General features: G+C 40.2%; 1 protein-coding gene across 1 annotated transcript in view; it reads left to right on the forward strand.

Moving 5' to 3' along the window:
* ccser1 (coiled-coil serine-rich protein 1) overlaps positions 1 to 16,551 on the forward strand; it is a 403,876-nt gene extending 387,325 nt beyond the window's left edge. The window contains exon 7 of the mRNA XM_048611607.1: positions 16,465 to 16,551. Coding sequence (XP_048467564.1) covers positions 16,465 to 16,551 — 87 coding nt within the window. The remainder of the gene's footprint in view (positions 1 to 16,464) is intronic.
* The last annotated feature ends 328 nt before the right edge of the window (positions 16,552 to 16,879 follow it).

Consider the following 16,879-nt stretch of genomic DNA (forward strand, 5'->3'; position numbering starts at 1 on the left):
CCTTTGGCTTGCAAAGAAAGGTACAGAATGGCTTGCTGGTGTATCAAGGTTGTCTGTCAATTAAAGCTGTCCATCTTCACATGAAGTTGATTTGTCTAAAATATTTCACATTTCTAGCCTTTTGTCAGATGTGTTTACTTGTGCACTTAGCTCTGTTTGTCACAGGCTAATTGTGCAAATATGAATGTAATTGATCAGTACAATTTAAACAATATTAGTCACTTTCTCCCTTCAGATTGGCACACAGTTAGACAATCAATTTTAATCTATTAGGCAGTGAGTGTTGGACTAAAATTAAGCAATATGATAGTGTTGTGGTTTGCGTCAGAATAGCATTGGGCTCATTTCGGTGTAAGGCACCAGCACAGCTGCTTGGAATCACAATGGTATAATCCTTGGAGTTTATTGTTCCCATTGCACTTCTTTCTTCATTAAATAAATGGTTTTGCTGAATAGCAATTAGGTAAATATCAAGAGCAATGCCAAGGCAAATGTTTTATTCTCAACTTCAAATGCCAGGTGATGGTTGCCTTCAGCTCTCAGTCTGAATTTCTGGCATAGATTTTACTGGCAAAGAAAAGACTTGAATTTTATCGTATTTTGGATGTGTCAAAGTGCTTCCCTGCCAATAAATTAAGGAACTGTGGTAGGCAATTTGTATGCTTCAGTTTCCCAATCTCAGCAACAAAATAAATGTCATAAATAAATATCATTCCCGTATTCTGTTGTCTGTATTTTCTACACGTGTCTACACTTAACAAGTACTTTAGTGATTGTGAAGTGCTTTGGGAATGCACATAGACTGAGTTAAACAAGTCGGTACTAATGTTGTAGAGGATGAATTCCTGCAATCTGTACGAGATGGGTTTCTGGAATAGAACACTGAAGACCCAACTAGGTATCTGGCTGTTTTGGATCTGGTGCTGTGTAATGAGAAGGGGTCCATCATTAACTTAATTGTGAATGAATAATTGGGAAATAGTGACCATGATGGAATTTTATATAACGTTTAGATGTGATATGATTCATTCTGAAACTAGGCCCTTAAACATGAGCAAAGGAAACTAATGTTTTGAGCATAACCGAGGTATGGTGCCCCAGGATATTGTGGTTCCAGATGGAACATCCCAAATTATCTAACTCCCACATGAAGAAGGATACACTGACTCGCCTTCTGAAATCAATCCCTCAGCTAGCCAAAATGATATTACTTCACAGATCCTCTATTTTAGACACTTGCCTCACAGATCAAATGATTTAATGTTTTGAAAGGAGCCAATTTAACCAAGCTGTCTTGAGTTAACAAAGGTGTGAATTTATTAGTTACTGAACATAAGAAGAAATAACAATGGAACCCACATACAGATTAGAAATGAGAAGTGTCTCTGAAAAACGATTCAAGTTAAGAATTAGTCTGATCTGTCTCTATGGGCCATTCTTGTGATGAAACATTTGATAATTGAGCATTTAACTTCAAGGTTCTCCAGTTTGCAGATTAGTTGAGATTCTTTTGTCATATTTTCTATTGATGGTGGCTGGCTGGCAGCACTCGGGATGTATGGGTCCTTCTATTTCCTGTTTCCTTTTGACTGTCTTGTTTGCTTGGCTGACTTCTAGCACTCAGAGTAGAGACATTTACCTGCATAGCAGGAGTGATGAGTATATGTCTCCTTGACCGTGATCTTCCCAGCACATTAGCACTCCAATCCAGACCAGTACACACAAGTACTTTGTCCCACTGGCACTTCAGCATTTCAGCATACCTTTTTCCACAAACACACACAGACTGGGGTTGAATTGGTTTTTAACTAATGTTCTTCTGCATTTTTGAAAAGAGAAGACATAAAAATAAGGCATGAGTCTCTCATGCAAACTTCTGTTTTTTCTCCCATCATGTTCACAGACTAAGATTGCAGTACTGCTTGTACTGCATTTTGGTCTTCCATCCCCTTGAATCTTCCTTTAAACATCATCAAAAGTGACATTCCAGGATCTCTCTGTTTCTCCCGAAACAGTCACTGCATTTGCATCTGCAGGCATTTGTTTGGCTGTAGGAGTCCTCTTTTACATTTTGGAATTACATGTTTGCTTTCTCCTTAGGTGGTGTTGTGTTGTATTCTGTGGTTATGCAGTATGAGGTTTGAGGGGTAAGTTGAATAGGGTGGATTGGGGAAAAAAAAACAAATAAATTTGACAGTAGATAGGTAATGGTTAATTTTTAAAGGAATGCTATGAGGTCCATAAGAAGCAAATGTTATTGTGACACAAACACCCAATGAGGAAATGTGAGTTAACCATGATTAATTAAATGATTTAAGGATTACTTTAGATCAAAGGAAGTGGCTTATAAAATGCCAGAAAAAGAGGAAACCTGAGGATTGGGGTGCACTGGCCGCTTCTTTGGGTCATACTTCGCTGGGATAGCAGAGTGGAAATCAGCCCCCACAAAGTTATCACAAAAGTAGAGATTTTATCAAAGTTGTCAAAAATTCCCCAATTTACCTGTCAGTTTATACCTAGGTTGACAGAAAGCATGGACCAGGTTTCTTTGCTTTACAAGAACTATCATTTATTACAAATGAATAAATTTTAGCTCTAGGTAAACAACTGTGAAATGTTGACATAAAAAATCTCCTATTTAAAGCTCTAACATCCTTATAAAACTCCCCCTACACACAAACAGAAAAACAATGGTGTAATAGATGTAGGGAAAAACTGGGAAAGCAGTTCAATGGTCTTTCTGTATAGGGCTGTCTAAAATGATCCTTTAACCTGCCAGGACTTGCTGTCTCTCAAACTCTCTTCTCATGCTTCTTTTCACTTCCACACAGGAAGCATAGATGATTGGTGTGCACATTATAACATTTCTGATTTATCGGTTGAAATAACAGCTTGCAGCAGCTGGTGAAGGAAAATGAATTGGCTTTCTTGAGGTTTCAGGCATATCTACGGCAGAGAAATACACCAACTCTCTTTCTGGTCGGCTAAATGTTTCTGTCTGTATTGTTCCCACCCACAAACTGTTCCATTTCCCAGGAGCTAATGGTATCTGTCACAGGTTACTGAAGGAGGCAAGGGAGGAGATTGCCGGGGTGATCCCAAAATAAAAATGTCAAATACTAAGGGACACAAGTTTTAGGGAGAAAGGGGAAAAGTTTAAGGAAGATGTACAAGGAAAGTTTTTTTTATATAGAGGGTAGTAGGTGCCTGGAATGTGCTACCAGGGGAGATGGTAGAAGCAGATACGTTAGCAATGTTGAAGAGGCATTTAGACAGTCACATGAATAGGCAGAAAATAGGCAAATGGCATCAGTTTAGAATGACATCATGGTTGGCACAGACATAGTGGGCTTGAAGGGCTGTTCCTGTGCTCTACTGTTCAGTGTTCTAATCACAAAGTTGTTAGCAGGTTGATGGCTTTATTCCGTGATGATTAGTCAGCACTCCACAAACCTGTCAGTTGAATCTCAGTTTGTACACCTCTAGTGCCAACCTGTCTGCAACCAGCTGACCCCACAAAAACCATGCAGTAGTGTCAACACCACTTATAATGAGTTTTCTAACTTGCTTTTAAAATGTGCGGTACCCCCTTCCACAGTCCTGGTTTTTAAATTATAGAGTCATACAGCATGGAAACAGACCTTTTAGATCAACTAGTCCCATTTGCCTGTGCTTGGCCCATATCCCTCCAAATCTTTCCTAATCATGTGCTTATCCAAATGTCTTTTAAATGGTGTAACTGTACCTGCATCCACCATTCCCTCTGGCAGATCATTTCACACATGAACCACTCAAGTCCTTTTCTGATTTCAGATAACAATCAACAATAGAGAAAAAATTAAAAAAAGATACTGTATATACACTAACTGGAGAGATGACTGGTGGTGAGTTAAACCCGAGGCTTGCCACCTCACAGGTGAGAGACGAGGTTGGAAAGGTGAGGCTGACATGGTGACCAGAACTGATACGCAAACTGAACTTGTACCTTTGATGTCATTGCATCATTAACCGACCAACAGATCTGATGGGCCACCTAAAACTAGCATGTGGGAGCAGTAAACATTTGAATAGGCAATTGTCCTGTTGACAAGGGAATTTGAGTACAGAAGTAAAGAGTGTAGCTGGTGGAACTTTATTGAGACCTATCTAGGGATCGTGTACTGTTTGGTCCATTACCTAAGAATGGATATACGTGCCTTAGAAATTCTTCAGCTGAATCTCTTGGAGCTGAATTGCCTTGGGTGAAGAGTTTGAAGAAATTGAGTCTGCGTTCTGTAGAATTTTGAAGAATTAAAGGTGAGCTGAATGAGACTCAAAAAAAATTTTACAGGGTGTGACGGAATGGTTATAGTTGTGATATTTCTCCTGGCTGGCCATTCTAAATCCGGGCCACATAATCTCAAAATAAGAAAAAAATCATTTTAGACTGAGGAGGAATTTCTTCACTCAGAAGTTGGTGAATATTTGGAAATCTCTATCCCAGAGGCCTGTGGAAAGCTCATTCATTGAACAGATACAAGACAGAATTCATTAGTTTTCTATCGACTAATAATGTTCAGGGGTATTGATAGAGAAGGAGATGAGGAGATGATCAGTCATGATCTATAATGGCAGAGCAGATTCAATGGGCTGAAAAGGCTTACGTCTTTTCCTCTGTTCCTATCACAAATTTAAACATTGCAATTCTGAAGGGGTAATGGGAATTCAGAGCTACATTCTTGTCAACAAAGAAGATGTTTATACAGATGTCCTAGTCATTGATGTGGATTGATCATGCTGAAAATACCACATCTATTAACTTCAAGTTTTGCTAAACTGACAACTGAGTGCCAGAGAGATTTAGTGTTGATTACAAGTTTTACATTGAGCCAGTTTAACACATTTGTATGTTATTACTCTGCCGAGGAATTGATTAGCAAACGGTGATTGCCTTTCTCAATATTAATATGTTCAGTGAGAATTGTGCAGGTTTTATATTTATTAAGTCTCTATCATATTTGGACAAGCAAATTGCAGGCATTTTACTATTGCAGAAGAGATTGGATATTCTAGATGCTTTATTTTCCACAGCTGTGTTTTTTTTTTCTTATTTCTTAAATATCTGTCTTTGGTGGGTGAGGGAGTCCTTTTTTTCTCTATTTTCAGCAACTTCATGTTGCAACACAAACTGGACCTGCAAGATATTTTTATTGATATTGCATGGAATCTGAGGACGGTAGATTGTAGAATTTCAGTAAGTGACTTTGGAGGATACATGGAGGTGAATGGAGGGGAACCATGGGAGGAGGCTGAGGGGTGATGTTTAGGGCCCTTTTAAACAGTGTTAGGAGGTAGACTGCTGTCTCAAACAGCTGAGATGGCCTTGTCAGCAACTTACCTGTATGCTCGCACTGCTCCCTGAGTGGTTTTACCTCCCAAACTGTGCTGCATACCCATGCCCTGCAGGACATGTACTACAGACAAGGTCACACATCAGTTGAGGACGCAATTTGCAAGTCAGAAAAATATGTCCAATTAAAGGATAGCACTCCCAAGAGTCCAAGATAACAAGGTGTAGAGCTGGATGAACACAGCAAGCCAAACAGTGTCAGAGGAGCTGGAAAGCTGACGTTTCGGGCCTGGACCCTTCAGAAGAGTCCATTGCTTTAAAACATTGGGTCCTTACTGAGTATGTTTCCTGCAGTTCTCCATGTGTCTGGTGAACTGACAACATTGTTGCTCAACACCTGACAGCAGTACATCAGTACGTGTGGCATCTTAGTTGTAAGTTCACATAAGAATTAGTTCCTAGGTCTTTACAAAAAAAAAATGATGTAACAAACAGTATAACAAGCCAATACTATAATAGCTATATGAGGTGTCAACCTAAATTACAAGTTCATATGAACCAATATTCCCTTTGTTTGACTGTCAGGTATAGTACTGTTTAAGAGGTTGTGTATTACAAACTTTTTCAATGTAACGAGTAGTGCATTGCTTGTAAATGTCCAGTCACTACAGTATTGATTTGGACCCTTTATTGTGCAAACACAGTAAACCTGTGTGTTACTGTGTTAAAGCACAGTTGCTGCATTGTAGTCGCTTTAGAGTTGTATTTATTTTAATGCTCTGTTCACCAGCTAACTTGACTCGCATGCCATCTTCCACCCTCCATAAATATTAAGTCACTGGATATGGACTACCCAGATCCTGACTTGTGATACCACCCTTTCGTCTGCTAACTTTGATTAGTGTTTCAACAATGACTCAAATTTAAAATTATTACTTCTTAAAATAGTGTCTGAATTTCGCACCATTCACTATCTGTTCAAACTCCTCCAATCTTCTGAGAACTTTAATATTCTTCCTGTTCTGTGTTCTTACACTCCCTAGATTTTGTTCACCACTTTATTGTTGGCACTGCTGTCAAATATCTAGACTCCCGAGTTTTACAACTCTTTCAACATTTTCTCCTGTTTATCTCTTGCTCTCCTTTTAAAGTGCTATTTAAAACCTACCTCTGCTTGTTCAAATATATCTTCATGTGCCTCAGTGTCAAATTTTAATGATCATACCGCAGTGAAGTTCTGTTTTACTGTGTTGACAATGCTGTATATATGAAGGTTATTGTTGTAGTTGGGCTGTTGACGGGGTTGTTGCAAAATAATTAACTTGGAGATACGTCCGTTTATTTTTAAAAAAGGGCACAGTTTATATGTGAATGAAATGCTATCTGAAGAACAGGCCAGCCATAACGTCATTCGTTCATGAGTCAAAATATAGAAAAATACAAATACCTACTTTGCATAGATTATTTGGAAGTAAATAAGAATAACTCTCGAGAGACAAATGACAATTGTGAACAATCCTTCAAGTTTACCTTATTACGAGAAACAATTAATGGGTTGCAACAATTTGACTATTACTTCCCAGCGTGATTATGTTAACGTATAGCAACACTTTTAGCTTCAGTTAAAAGTTTTCCGTCAGGAGTTAAGGAAGAAATATAGAGGTTGCAATCGAGAAACTTGATATATTATTTTGCAAGAATAACAGAAACTCAAATATTTACGCTATACAGATACTGTAGTTTACAACTACAGGTGACATTTAACAGGTTGCCAAAACCTCAATTGAAAGAAAGATTTTGCTTTATATTCATTCAATTAGGCAACAAATGTATAATTCTCCACTGCTGTATTATCATGTCATAATAGATCATTTTCAAGTGGATAAAAAAAACATCTTTCTTGAGTTGTGGAGATGCTCAGACAATCACAAAACCCCTATCATTGCCTGGATGAGATCAACCAGTCTGTAAATCTGCCTCCTTATGTTGCTCAGCAACTGTAGAGGTGCATTCTTACAATTGGAGGAAGTGGTCAAAATGGCCATTTGTCTGTTGTTTTGGTTTGTACTTAGAGTGTTCAGTGGTTTAATTGTTCTGTGTTTGATTATGAGATCATGAAAGTGATCTATGCACTCTGTACTTATAGAGTAATAGAGATATACAGCATGGAAACGGACCCTTTGGTCCAACTTGTCCATGCCCACCAGATAGCCTGTATAAATCTAGGGTCCCATTCGCCAGCATTTGGCTCATATCCCTCTGAACTCTTTCTATTCATATACCCATCCAGATGGCTTTTTAAATGTTGTAATTGTGCCAGCCTCCACCACTTCCTCTGGCAGCTCATTCCAAACACACAACACCCTCTGTGAAAAAGTTGTCCCTTAGATCCCTTTTAAATCTTTCCCCTCTCACCTTAAACCTATGCCCTCTAGTTTTGGACTCCCCATCCCTGGGTACAAGACCTTGTATATTTACCTTATCCATGCCCCTCATGATTTTATAAACCTCTATAAGGTCACCCCTCAGCCTCTGACTTTCCAGGGAAAATAGCCCCAGCCTATTCAGCCTCTCCCTGTAGCTCAAACACTCCAACCCTGGCAAAGTCCTTGTAAATCTTTTCTGAACTGTTTCTAGTTTCGCAACATCTTCCTATAGGAGGGAGACCATAATTGCACACAATACTCCGAATGTGGCCGAACCTATGTTCTGTACAGCTGCAACATGACTTCCCAACTCCTTTAATCAATGTGCTGACCAATAAAGTCAAGTGTACTAAATGCCTTCTTCGCTATCCTATCTACCTGTGACTCCACTTTCAAGGAACTATGAACCTGCACTCCAAGGTCTCTTTGTTCAGCAACGCTCCCCAGGACCTTACCATTAAGTGAATAAGTCCTGCCCTGACTTGTCTTTCCAAAATGCAGTGCCTCATATTTATATAAATTAAATTCCATCTGCCACTCCTTGGCCCATTGATCCACCTGATCAAGATCCCATTGTACTTTGAGGTAACCTTCTTCGCTGTCCACTACACCTCCAATTTTAGTGTCAACTGCAAACTTACTAACCTTACCTCTTATGTTCACATCCAAATCATTTATGTAAACAAAGCTATATATCCAGTACCGATCCTTGTGGCACACCCTGCTGGTCATAGGCCTCCAGTCTGAAAAGGAACCCTCCACCACCATCCTCTGTCTTCTACCTTTGAGCCAGTTCTATATCCAAGTAACTAGTTCTCCATCTATTCCGTGTGATCTAACCTTGCTGACCAGTCTATCATGAGGAACCTTGTTGAACGCCTTACTGAAGTCCATATAGATCACATCCACCATTCTGCCCTCATCAATCCTCTTCGTTCCTTCTTCAAAAAACTCAATCAAGTTCGTGAGACACGATTTCCCATGCACAAAGCTACGTTGATGATCCCTGATCAGTCCTTGCCTTTCTACATGCACGTAAATCCTGTCCTTAATTAGTTGTGTGGACTTAGTAGTAAAGTAGACAGAAAGCTGAGCTGTAAGCATGTTTGTTCTAAGAAAATGAATGATACTCTGTTGTTTAACTGAGGTAAATAAGATATTTCTTTTAACCTGATCAGATGCATTCAGATGTTGCACTTAAACCGGGGTAAAAGATGGTTTCCAAGTGTGGAGGTGAGTGTGCTAGGTGTGACAAACTCACTAACCCCTCCCCCAACCTCAGTGAGAAAATACAACTTGTCCCGTGCCAGTTAGCTCATGAAGTACTGACAGGAAGAATATTGGCCAGTACTCAGGCCTGTTGCAGGCCTTGACTCCGGAATCCCTATCTACAGCAGATCTAATGACAAGAAGATAGGGGTTATTTTTCTTCGTTCCTTGGGGTGGAGGTTTGTAGGGATTTAGAATCAAAGGCAAGGGCTAGCTTGCACAACATTATGCTGTCCCCATGTCCCTAAAATACCTACAATTGCTCTTGATCCTAACCTGGTGGGCAGATCACCCCAGTTTCCTGGTTGAGAAACTACCCACCTTTCTCACCTGCCATGGAGAGAGGTCATCAGGGAGGTGGCAAGTTGAAAAGCTCATCTATGGTCATTAATAGACCATTTAAGCGCCTTAATTGATGGTAGATCAACACATTTGCCCATGGACATTTTGTCCCAAAGCGTAGTTAATGAAGTGGTGAGAATGGCCTAATAGTTTCACCAAAACAACCGTGCCTAATTATTTGCCTTTCTCTCCACCTCTTTCATACCTTCCCCCTCTACCCGCAAGTGAGGATGAATTGTCCTCCTACTTTTAAGCAGTATGTATTAATTGAATTTTAAGATTTTGCACCATTGATAAATGATCCCTTCCGATCTCTTTATCGTTCCATGGAGTTTACAAAGTGACTGTTGATATCACGATGTCAGTCCACAGGTGAGATTTGAACTCATTCAAATCCAATTACACAGTGTTCACGTTGAGCCCAAAGAGTTGGACGTGGGGTGGGATTGTAGGGTAGGATTCGCAGCTAACAGTCTATTTTACAGTGAACAAGGACTATTTACTTGGGAACAGCAAAGTCAATTCACTGAGTCTATTTAAAGAAGAGTGTCTACGAACTGCAACAGAGCTCAGCAAAGTCTCCCAACAGAAGCAAACTGCTTCCTGCAGGAAATTGCAGTGAGTGGTGAATAGTTATGTAATTGAAATTATGAGCGTAAAATCATTCCCAGTTACTTGCAGCAGTGGTCTCCAGACTTGACTTACAAGGGTTAAATGATGTTACCATATCCATTCTGATTGGGAATGGCATGCAGCCATTGAAGATCTGTCCCATCATGCGAATAGAGCAACAACAAATTGGTCGAATGATGATGCAATTTGTCTTTGCTGGCTTTCTCCTCAGGTCAACACTGAAGTATGAGAATAGATGCACATGATGATTCGTGCGGGGCCTATTCATACTAAAAAGAAGCAAATTTGATTTTAAATCAGCCTTTTGAAGAAGGTCATCATCAATTTAGAAAGCAATCATTGTTTGAATGCAGTTGATTCACTCCACAAAGCTAAGGATGGAGGCAATCCCTTCATAAATTATTTCTTGATGTAGTTAATGAATGTGTCAAGATTACAAGAAGTATTTTCCCAGCTGGGCATGTGCAAGCTGTGATCTGTTTTATTTGTGCTTTATGTCACATTTTGATACCAAGCTTGAGAATTGACCTTATTTTGCTTTTATTCTTCCCTAAACCAATGTGAGGAACCGAGTGTTCCACTGCAGAGGCTTGAGTACAAAAGTTTAAGCTAACATTCAGTGCATTAATGAGGGTATGCAGCAGTGTTGGAGGTGCTATCTGTAGGATAAGATATTTAACCCCATCCACCCTCATCAGTCGATGCAAAAGGAAAACAGGGGACTTCTCAAAGTGTTTTGGCAATGTTTATTCCTCAATCAGCATTAGCAAAATAGATTATCTGGTCAATATCACATTTTTTTGTGGAAGCTTGCTTGCATAATTGCTTGCATTTCTTTAGACTACAAATGTAACTGTACTTCAAAAGTACATCATTGGCACTATTCCACTTTGGAATATCCTGAGGTTGTGAAAGTCTCTACATAAATGCAATTCTTTTGGATTTGTCATTCACTAAACAGAGCTGATTTGAAGATTCTGGATTGAACATGTAGTTGGGGAGTATTAGGAATGCCTTATAAGTCTACTGTACAAATCTGAAGATAGCTTAGTACCAAACTGGCAAACCCTCTCTGCTGGGTTGCATTATGGCAGGTATAGGAAGTGGAAATCACCTGTACTGGAGGAAAGGTTATCGTGAAATAAATTTTGGAGATGAAACACCTCCTAACTCTGTTCTGATTATTGTTACACATTGCAGTTAGTACCTGAAAGGGTTAACTGACATTGCAAGATAAACTGCACCCGCCATACAAAGCACTGGTCCTGGAATGAGCTAACCAGGTCTCCATTTGTTCACTAGAATGTGCATTGTGCTTCAGTGATTATTCGTATGGCTAACAGCATTTCGCTAAAGAAGGAAGTAAATGTTAAGTTGGTATCTCACAACTGAATATCACATATTGTTGATGTGCTGTCACTAAATTAAAATAAATTAACAATACAGTTGTTGACTTGCTCATCGAGCTGGTAAGTTTGTTTGCAAACATTTCATCACTATGCCAGGTAACATCATCAGTGTGCCTCTGGTGAAGTGTCGGTGTTCTGTCCCACTTGTTATTTATGTGTCTTGGTTTGATCGGGTGGGTGGCATCGCACCTAACATGCATTATCTGACCTAAAATGTCACTTCTTCTTTACACTTTTCTCAGTGCAGTGATTTGAAAGAAATTCGGGAATTAACACATACGTATTAATCAATTAAAACCTTCTAACTGGTTAAAGATTTAACAGCACTTTAGGTTTGTTTAATATATCCTCATCAGTGGTGTGACCCTTTGATCTTTTACTTATAAATTCTGTGTCTAATACTACCTCTCTTACTAACACCTGAAGAAGGACTGAGGCTCCAAAAGCTTGTGTTTTCAAATAAACTGTTGGACTATAACCTGGTGTCATGTGATTTCTAACATTATAAAATCGATTACAGGCTGGAAGAGCATTGAAGTGGTCACATCTGAAGTTGACAATGGCAGGGATGGGGCTATCGGTGTGTGCTGTAGGTGTTGTAAGTGTTAAAGATGGGAGATGTTGTAGAGATGGAAGTAAACTGCCCTTGTGATAGGAGCTCAGAGGTTCAACTTGTGTTCAGAGATTGTGAACAGCCTGAATTAGCTTAAGGCAATGTCTGTGGAGTGGGATAGAATGGGTTTTGTGGTTCCAGGGTTTGTTTCTCGTCCTCATGTTGGAACCATTATGAAGTTTATTGGCATTTACTTCTGCCACCACTTAACTACTGCTGTGAATCGCCATTTGCTTTTCAATGAGACTGAAGTTGTAACATTTATCTGATTGCAGCTCAGAATCTGAGATCCACATCCAGGAGGAAGTAGTCTCTCACCAGCTTGGGTTTGACACGACATGGAATGTGAATCTGATGTACCGCCAAGCTTCACTTTAAAAAGCGCTCTGTGTCTTTTGGAAGCTTAAGGCTAATCAATAAAAAAAATCATTTTCCGTTTGCTGCTGTTCTTGCAGAGTTTGGACATGAAACCTTGTGCATCTGAGTAAACACACATTAGGCGATCTCTGTTCAGGCCACAGAAAAGCATTTCTAGGAAGACAAAGAAGATACGACCTGGCTGGAAGCTGGAATGCAGCTGCTGTTCTTTCTGCACTGGTTCACTGAATAAATGAAGTGTAACTCTTTGAGTTTGGCTGAATCTTTGACCTTACAGCACAAGCACCACCAGAGTCTGCCAGGGAAAATACCACAAAGAAGCCATTCACCTTGCAAACCACTGTTGTCTTGTTTGGTAGGAAGAACTTGCATGTCACATGGGAGAATAAATGACTCCCAGGCATCCCAAAATGTATTCTGTATTGCCCATCTGTTATAAAATTTATGGAAATGTGCAGTAAACTTAAGACACAGATTGGGAGGAATTTCTTCTCTGAGAGGGTATTCAGTCTGTGAAATTCTTCAGCACGACAGGCCTTCGAGACTGGGTGATTTCAATACGTTCAAGGCTGAAATAGACATTTTTAATCAGTAAGGGAATCAAGGATTATGGGGAAATGATAGGAAAGTGGGCTTGAGGGTAATCAGATCAGCCATGATCTCATTGAATTGACAGAGTAGACTCGATGGGCTGAATAGCCTCTTCATCTCCTTTTGTCTTATGTCAAATCAGGAAAATGAACAACACTTGCAGGATCTTCCTGTGCTGTCAAGATGCTTGACAACCTTTTACCCACCCTTAATCTTTGAAAGAAATTCCTCCAAAATGTCCCTGTTTATTAAATACTCCTGAGATCAACTCAAAGTTCTTTAAATTACTCAGGGTTGACATTCTGCTTTGGTTAGTGGTGGTTAACATGTGGTTAGGCACTTTGGGATGTTTAATTTATAATGGTTATAGATGTTGGTGCCAGTAGCTGAGGGATAAACCCGGAGGGAGAAGTCTTTCCACTCCCCTCCCATTGGGCTATTGACAGAAATAGTAAATGTGTATAACTAATAAATTTACAATTTTGCTACGAATACCAGACCAACAAAATATTTTCCTCCATGGATGTCTGTCCTGTGTACCCTTGTAAACATTGGACCCATTCCTAATCAGATACTCAGCTGGTCTTTTCCAAAGACATGGCAATGGTTGTTGTTACTGAAGCATTGCTCAGTGTTTTTATGAGGCTAAAGTAGTACTGTTCAGTATTTGTGGGACCATAATCAGTTATGAAATCCATTAGGGCTTTGCCATCTGGGTAGGTAAGGGAGCAGGAAGTCAGTTAGGTGAGGGAGTTAGTGTCAGGCAGGTAGGTCAGGAGTTGAGGTGGATCATGTCCTAGGAAGGTGGGGTTTATCAGGTTCAGAAGTATAGGGTCAGGAGTTGTCAAGAGTGCCAGTCAGGGTGGTAGATGGGCAAGGATGGGCTGTCGGCTGCTGCAAGGCCTGCTTAGCTTGAGGAGGTTGCCGTCGGCTCCGTGTGGGCCAGGATATGTGAGGGTTGGGAGATTGCCATCGGATCTGTATAGGTCAGGGTGTGTGAGGGTGGAGAAGTGTTGTCGGCTTCATGTGGGCCAGGAAATGGATTAACAAGGTAGGATTATTGGTTTTGGGAGGGCCGGGGAGGGACGAGTGTTGGTTCAGGTGATTCTCTAACCAATGGAGTATCTGAGCCAATGCTTCTAATTCCCTGAGTGCAAATTGTTTATGAAATTAGTGAGCAATACTATTGAAAGGAGTTTAAGTCAAGCCTTTTACTAAATTCACTTATAGAAAGTAGTAAACTAATGAATACATGCTTCATTTGAATTTGTTGTGCAACTCTCATAATTTATGGAGCAATGGAGGAAATATTACCTCTGATGCTACACTTCCTCCACCTTTCCTTAAAACTTTGCCCCTGGTTATGGCCCTTCAACTAAGGGCAAAGGTTTGTCCCTATCTACCTTGTCTATGCTCCTCAGAATTTTGTACACCTCGCCAGAACCCCAGCACCCCCACGCCACTGACCTCAGCCTTCTCGAGCTATATAGAAAACAACCCCTGCCTACCTGAAGAAGAGTCTAGGCCCGAAACGTCAGCCTTCCTGCTCCTCTGATGCTGCTTGGCCTGCTGTGTTCATCCAGCTCTACGCCATGTTATCCCTCCCTGCCTACCTAGTCTTGCTTCACAGTTGAAAATGCTCCAACCCAGATAACATTAGAGTTAATATTTTCTACATTTCTCTAGTGCAATCCCTGTGTGGTGACTAGAACTACAAAACAGTTTTCCTCTTTATACAGCTCTGGAATCATTTGTAGCTCAGTTGGCTGGATGTGTTGGTTTGCGAAGCAATCTGATGCCATCAGCATGGGCTCAATTCCCGCACTGGCTGAGGCTCCCATGAAGGACTCTCCTTCTCAACCTGTCTCCTCACCTGAGGTATGGTAGCCCTCAGGTTAAATCTCCACCAGTCATTTCTCTCTAATGAAAGCACGGTGCTATGGTCTGGTAAGACTATAGCGACTCAACAACAACATATACAGTTCTATCATAAACACTTTGACTAGCAAAGGTGAGTATCCCATATATCTTCTTAACCACCTAAATTTACCAGTCCTGTTGCTCTAAGGATCTATAGATATACACACCAAGGTCCCTTTGATCGTCTGTACTTGATAGGTTCCATCATTCAACGTGTACTCTCTTGCTTTGTTTGTGTATCCATTCTAATTGCAGGAGTGGCTCAGCTACATTGAATCCTCTTCAATATTCTGCCACAGGATTTGAATGTTTTTATTGACTGAACACTGCATGCTCAAACTCAATCATGGATTTCCTCTGTGAGACACCTTTGATTTGTCATAGGATGAGAACTAATCACAACCTCCCCTGTATCCATGACATTAAAGAATCTTCACAACAGTGATACTTGAAAGCTGCAGAAAAACAATTGAGTAACTCAATAGGAGCAAGAATCTGGCATTGATAGTTGTAGAGGAACAGACTCTGTTCACTCTTCTATGACTAAAAGAGCAAGAAAATAATTGAGGTATATACCTCAGGATCTGCTAGATATCACACCTTCAATATACATAATCAGAGGTTATGTTTATTTAGCACTGTTAAACGGGAAATAAAAGAGTGGGTGAGATTACTACATTCTCAAAACTGGGGGGAGTGCCTTATTGCCAGAGGTGCTAAATTTCAAATGAAATGTTAATTCCAAGTCCTGTCTGTGGAAGAGATTTTATGACAGTATTTTGAAGAATAGGCTATTCATCCACAGTGACCTAGCAGTAGTGGGGAGGTGATGGTATGATGGTCCTGTCGCTGGACTAGAGGCTCGGACTGATGAGGGGCACAGGTTCACATCCCACCTCAGTAACGTTTGATAAATCTGGAATATAAAGCCAGCCTAAGTAATGGTGACTATTGGTTGTTACTCAGGCCATTGGTTTCACTTTTGTCCTTGAGGGAAGGGAACCTGCAGCCCTTACCAGATCTGGCCTACGTGTGACTCCAAACCCACAGTAATGTGATTGACTCTTAACTGTTATTTGAAATGACCTAGCAAGCCACTCGGTTCAAGAGCAATGAGGGATGGGTAACAAATGCTAGCCTTGACAAGGATTTACACATCCCATGAAAGGATAGTCAAAAAATGTTTTTTAATTGATATCACATGTAAATTGGTCTGAACATCCTTATCATCACTGTTTTTGGATCCTGCTGTGTACAAATTGGCTCCCACCTTTCCTTAATCACAATAACATGAGAGTTCGAAAGTGCTTAATTGCCTATAGAGTGCTTCGAGAGATCTTGTGTGGCATGAAAGAGGTGCTATACACATGTAAGTCTTCCTTTGTACTATTCACAGACAATGTTATCTGTTTACTTGTCAGAAAGGTAGGTTTGGTTACAAGAAAAAGAAATGTGAAATCTCTAAGTGGGTAGTGACATTGCAGATAAAAATACCAAATGATGTCACTCACTGTTGTATGAAGTGAATTTGATGGTTTTTACTTTTTGTTTCAGAGTGTGGAGATGAGCCCTGCCAGCAGCACACATTCGCTTCCTGTCAGTCCTATCACTGAGATGCCCATTCCTTTTAAGGTAGGATAAACAGTTGGATGTTGTGTTATGGTAAGCTCAGTGGGAATTTTTATAATGTATTCACATATATCACATTTGTTGAACCCATAAATGCATGTTAGAGGTTTAAGTTTGCAGTCAAACTGTTCACAAGTTTCAAATATACCAGAGAGACTGGGAGGCTTGGGCCAACACAATTCATACAAGCATTTAGGAAGGAATGTCCTTGTTGGCAGAAACTCTGAAGCATACTGCCTTCATCAGCCCAATGCAACTTCCCAGAAGATGGGTTTGGTCAGGAATGTAGATAGAAGAGGTTTTGTTATGGTTATGAATGCATTTGGTACTTGATGAGATT

The sequence above is a fragment of the Rhincodon typus genome, chromosome 1 (assembly GCF_021869965.1).
Source record: "Rhincodon typus isolate 14 chromosome 1, sRhiTyp1.1, whole genome shotgun sequence".
In the NCBI taxonomy this organism is placed as follows: domain Eukaryota; kingdom Metazoa; phylum Chordata; class Chondrichthyes; order Orectolobiformes; family Rhincodontidae; genus Rhincodon; species Rhincodon typus.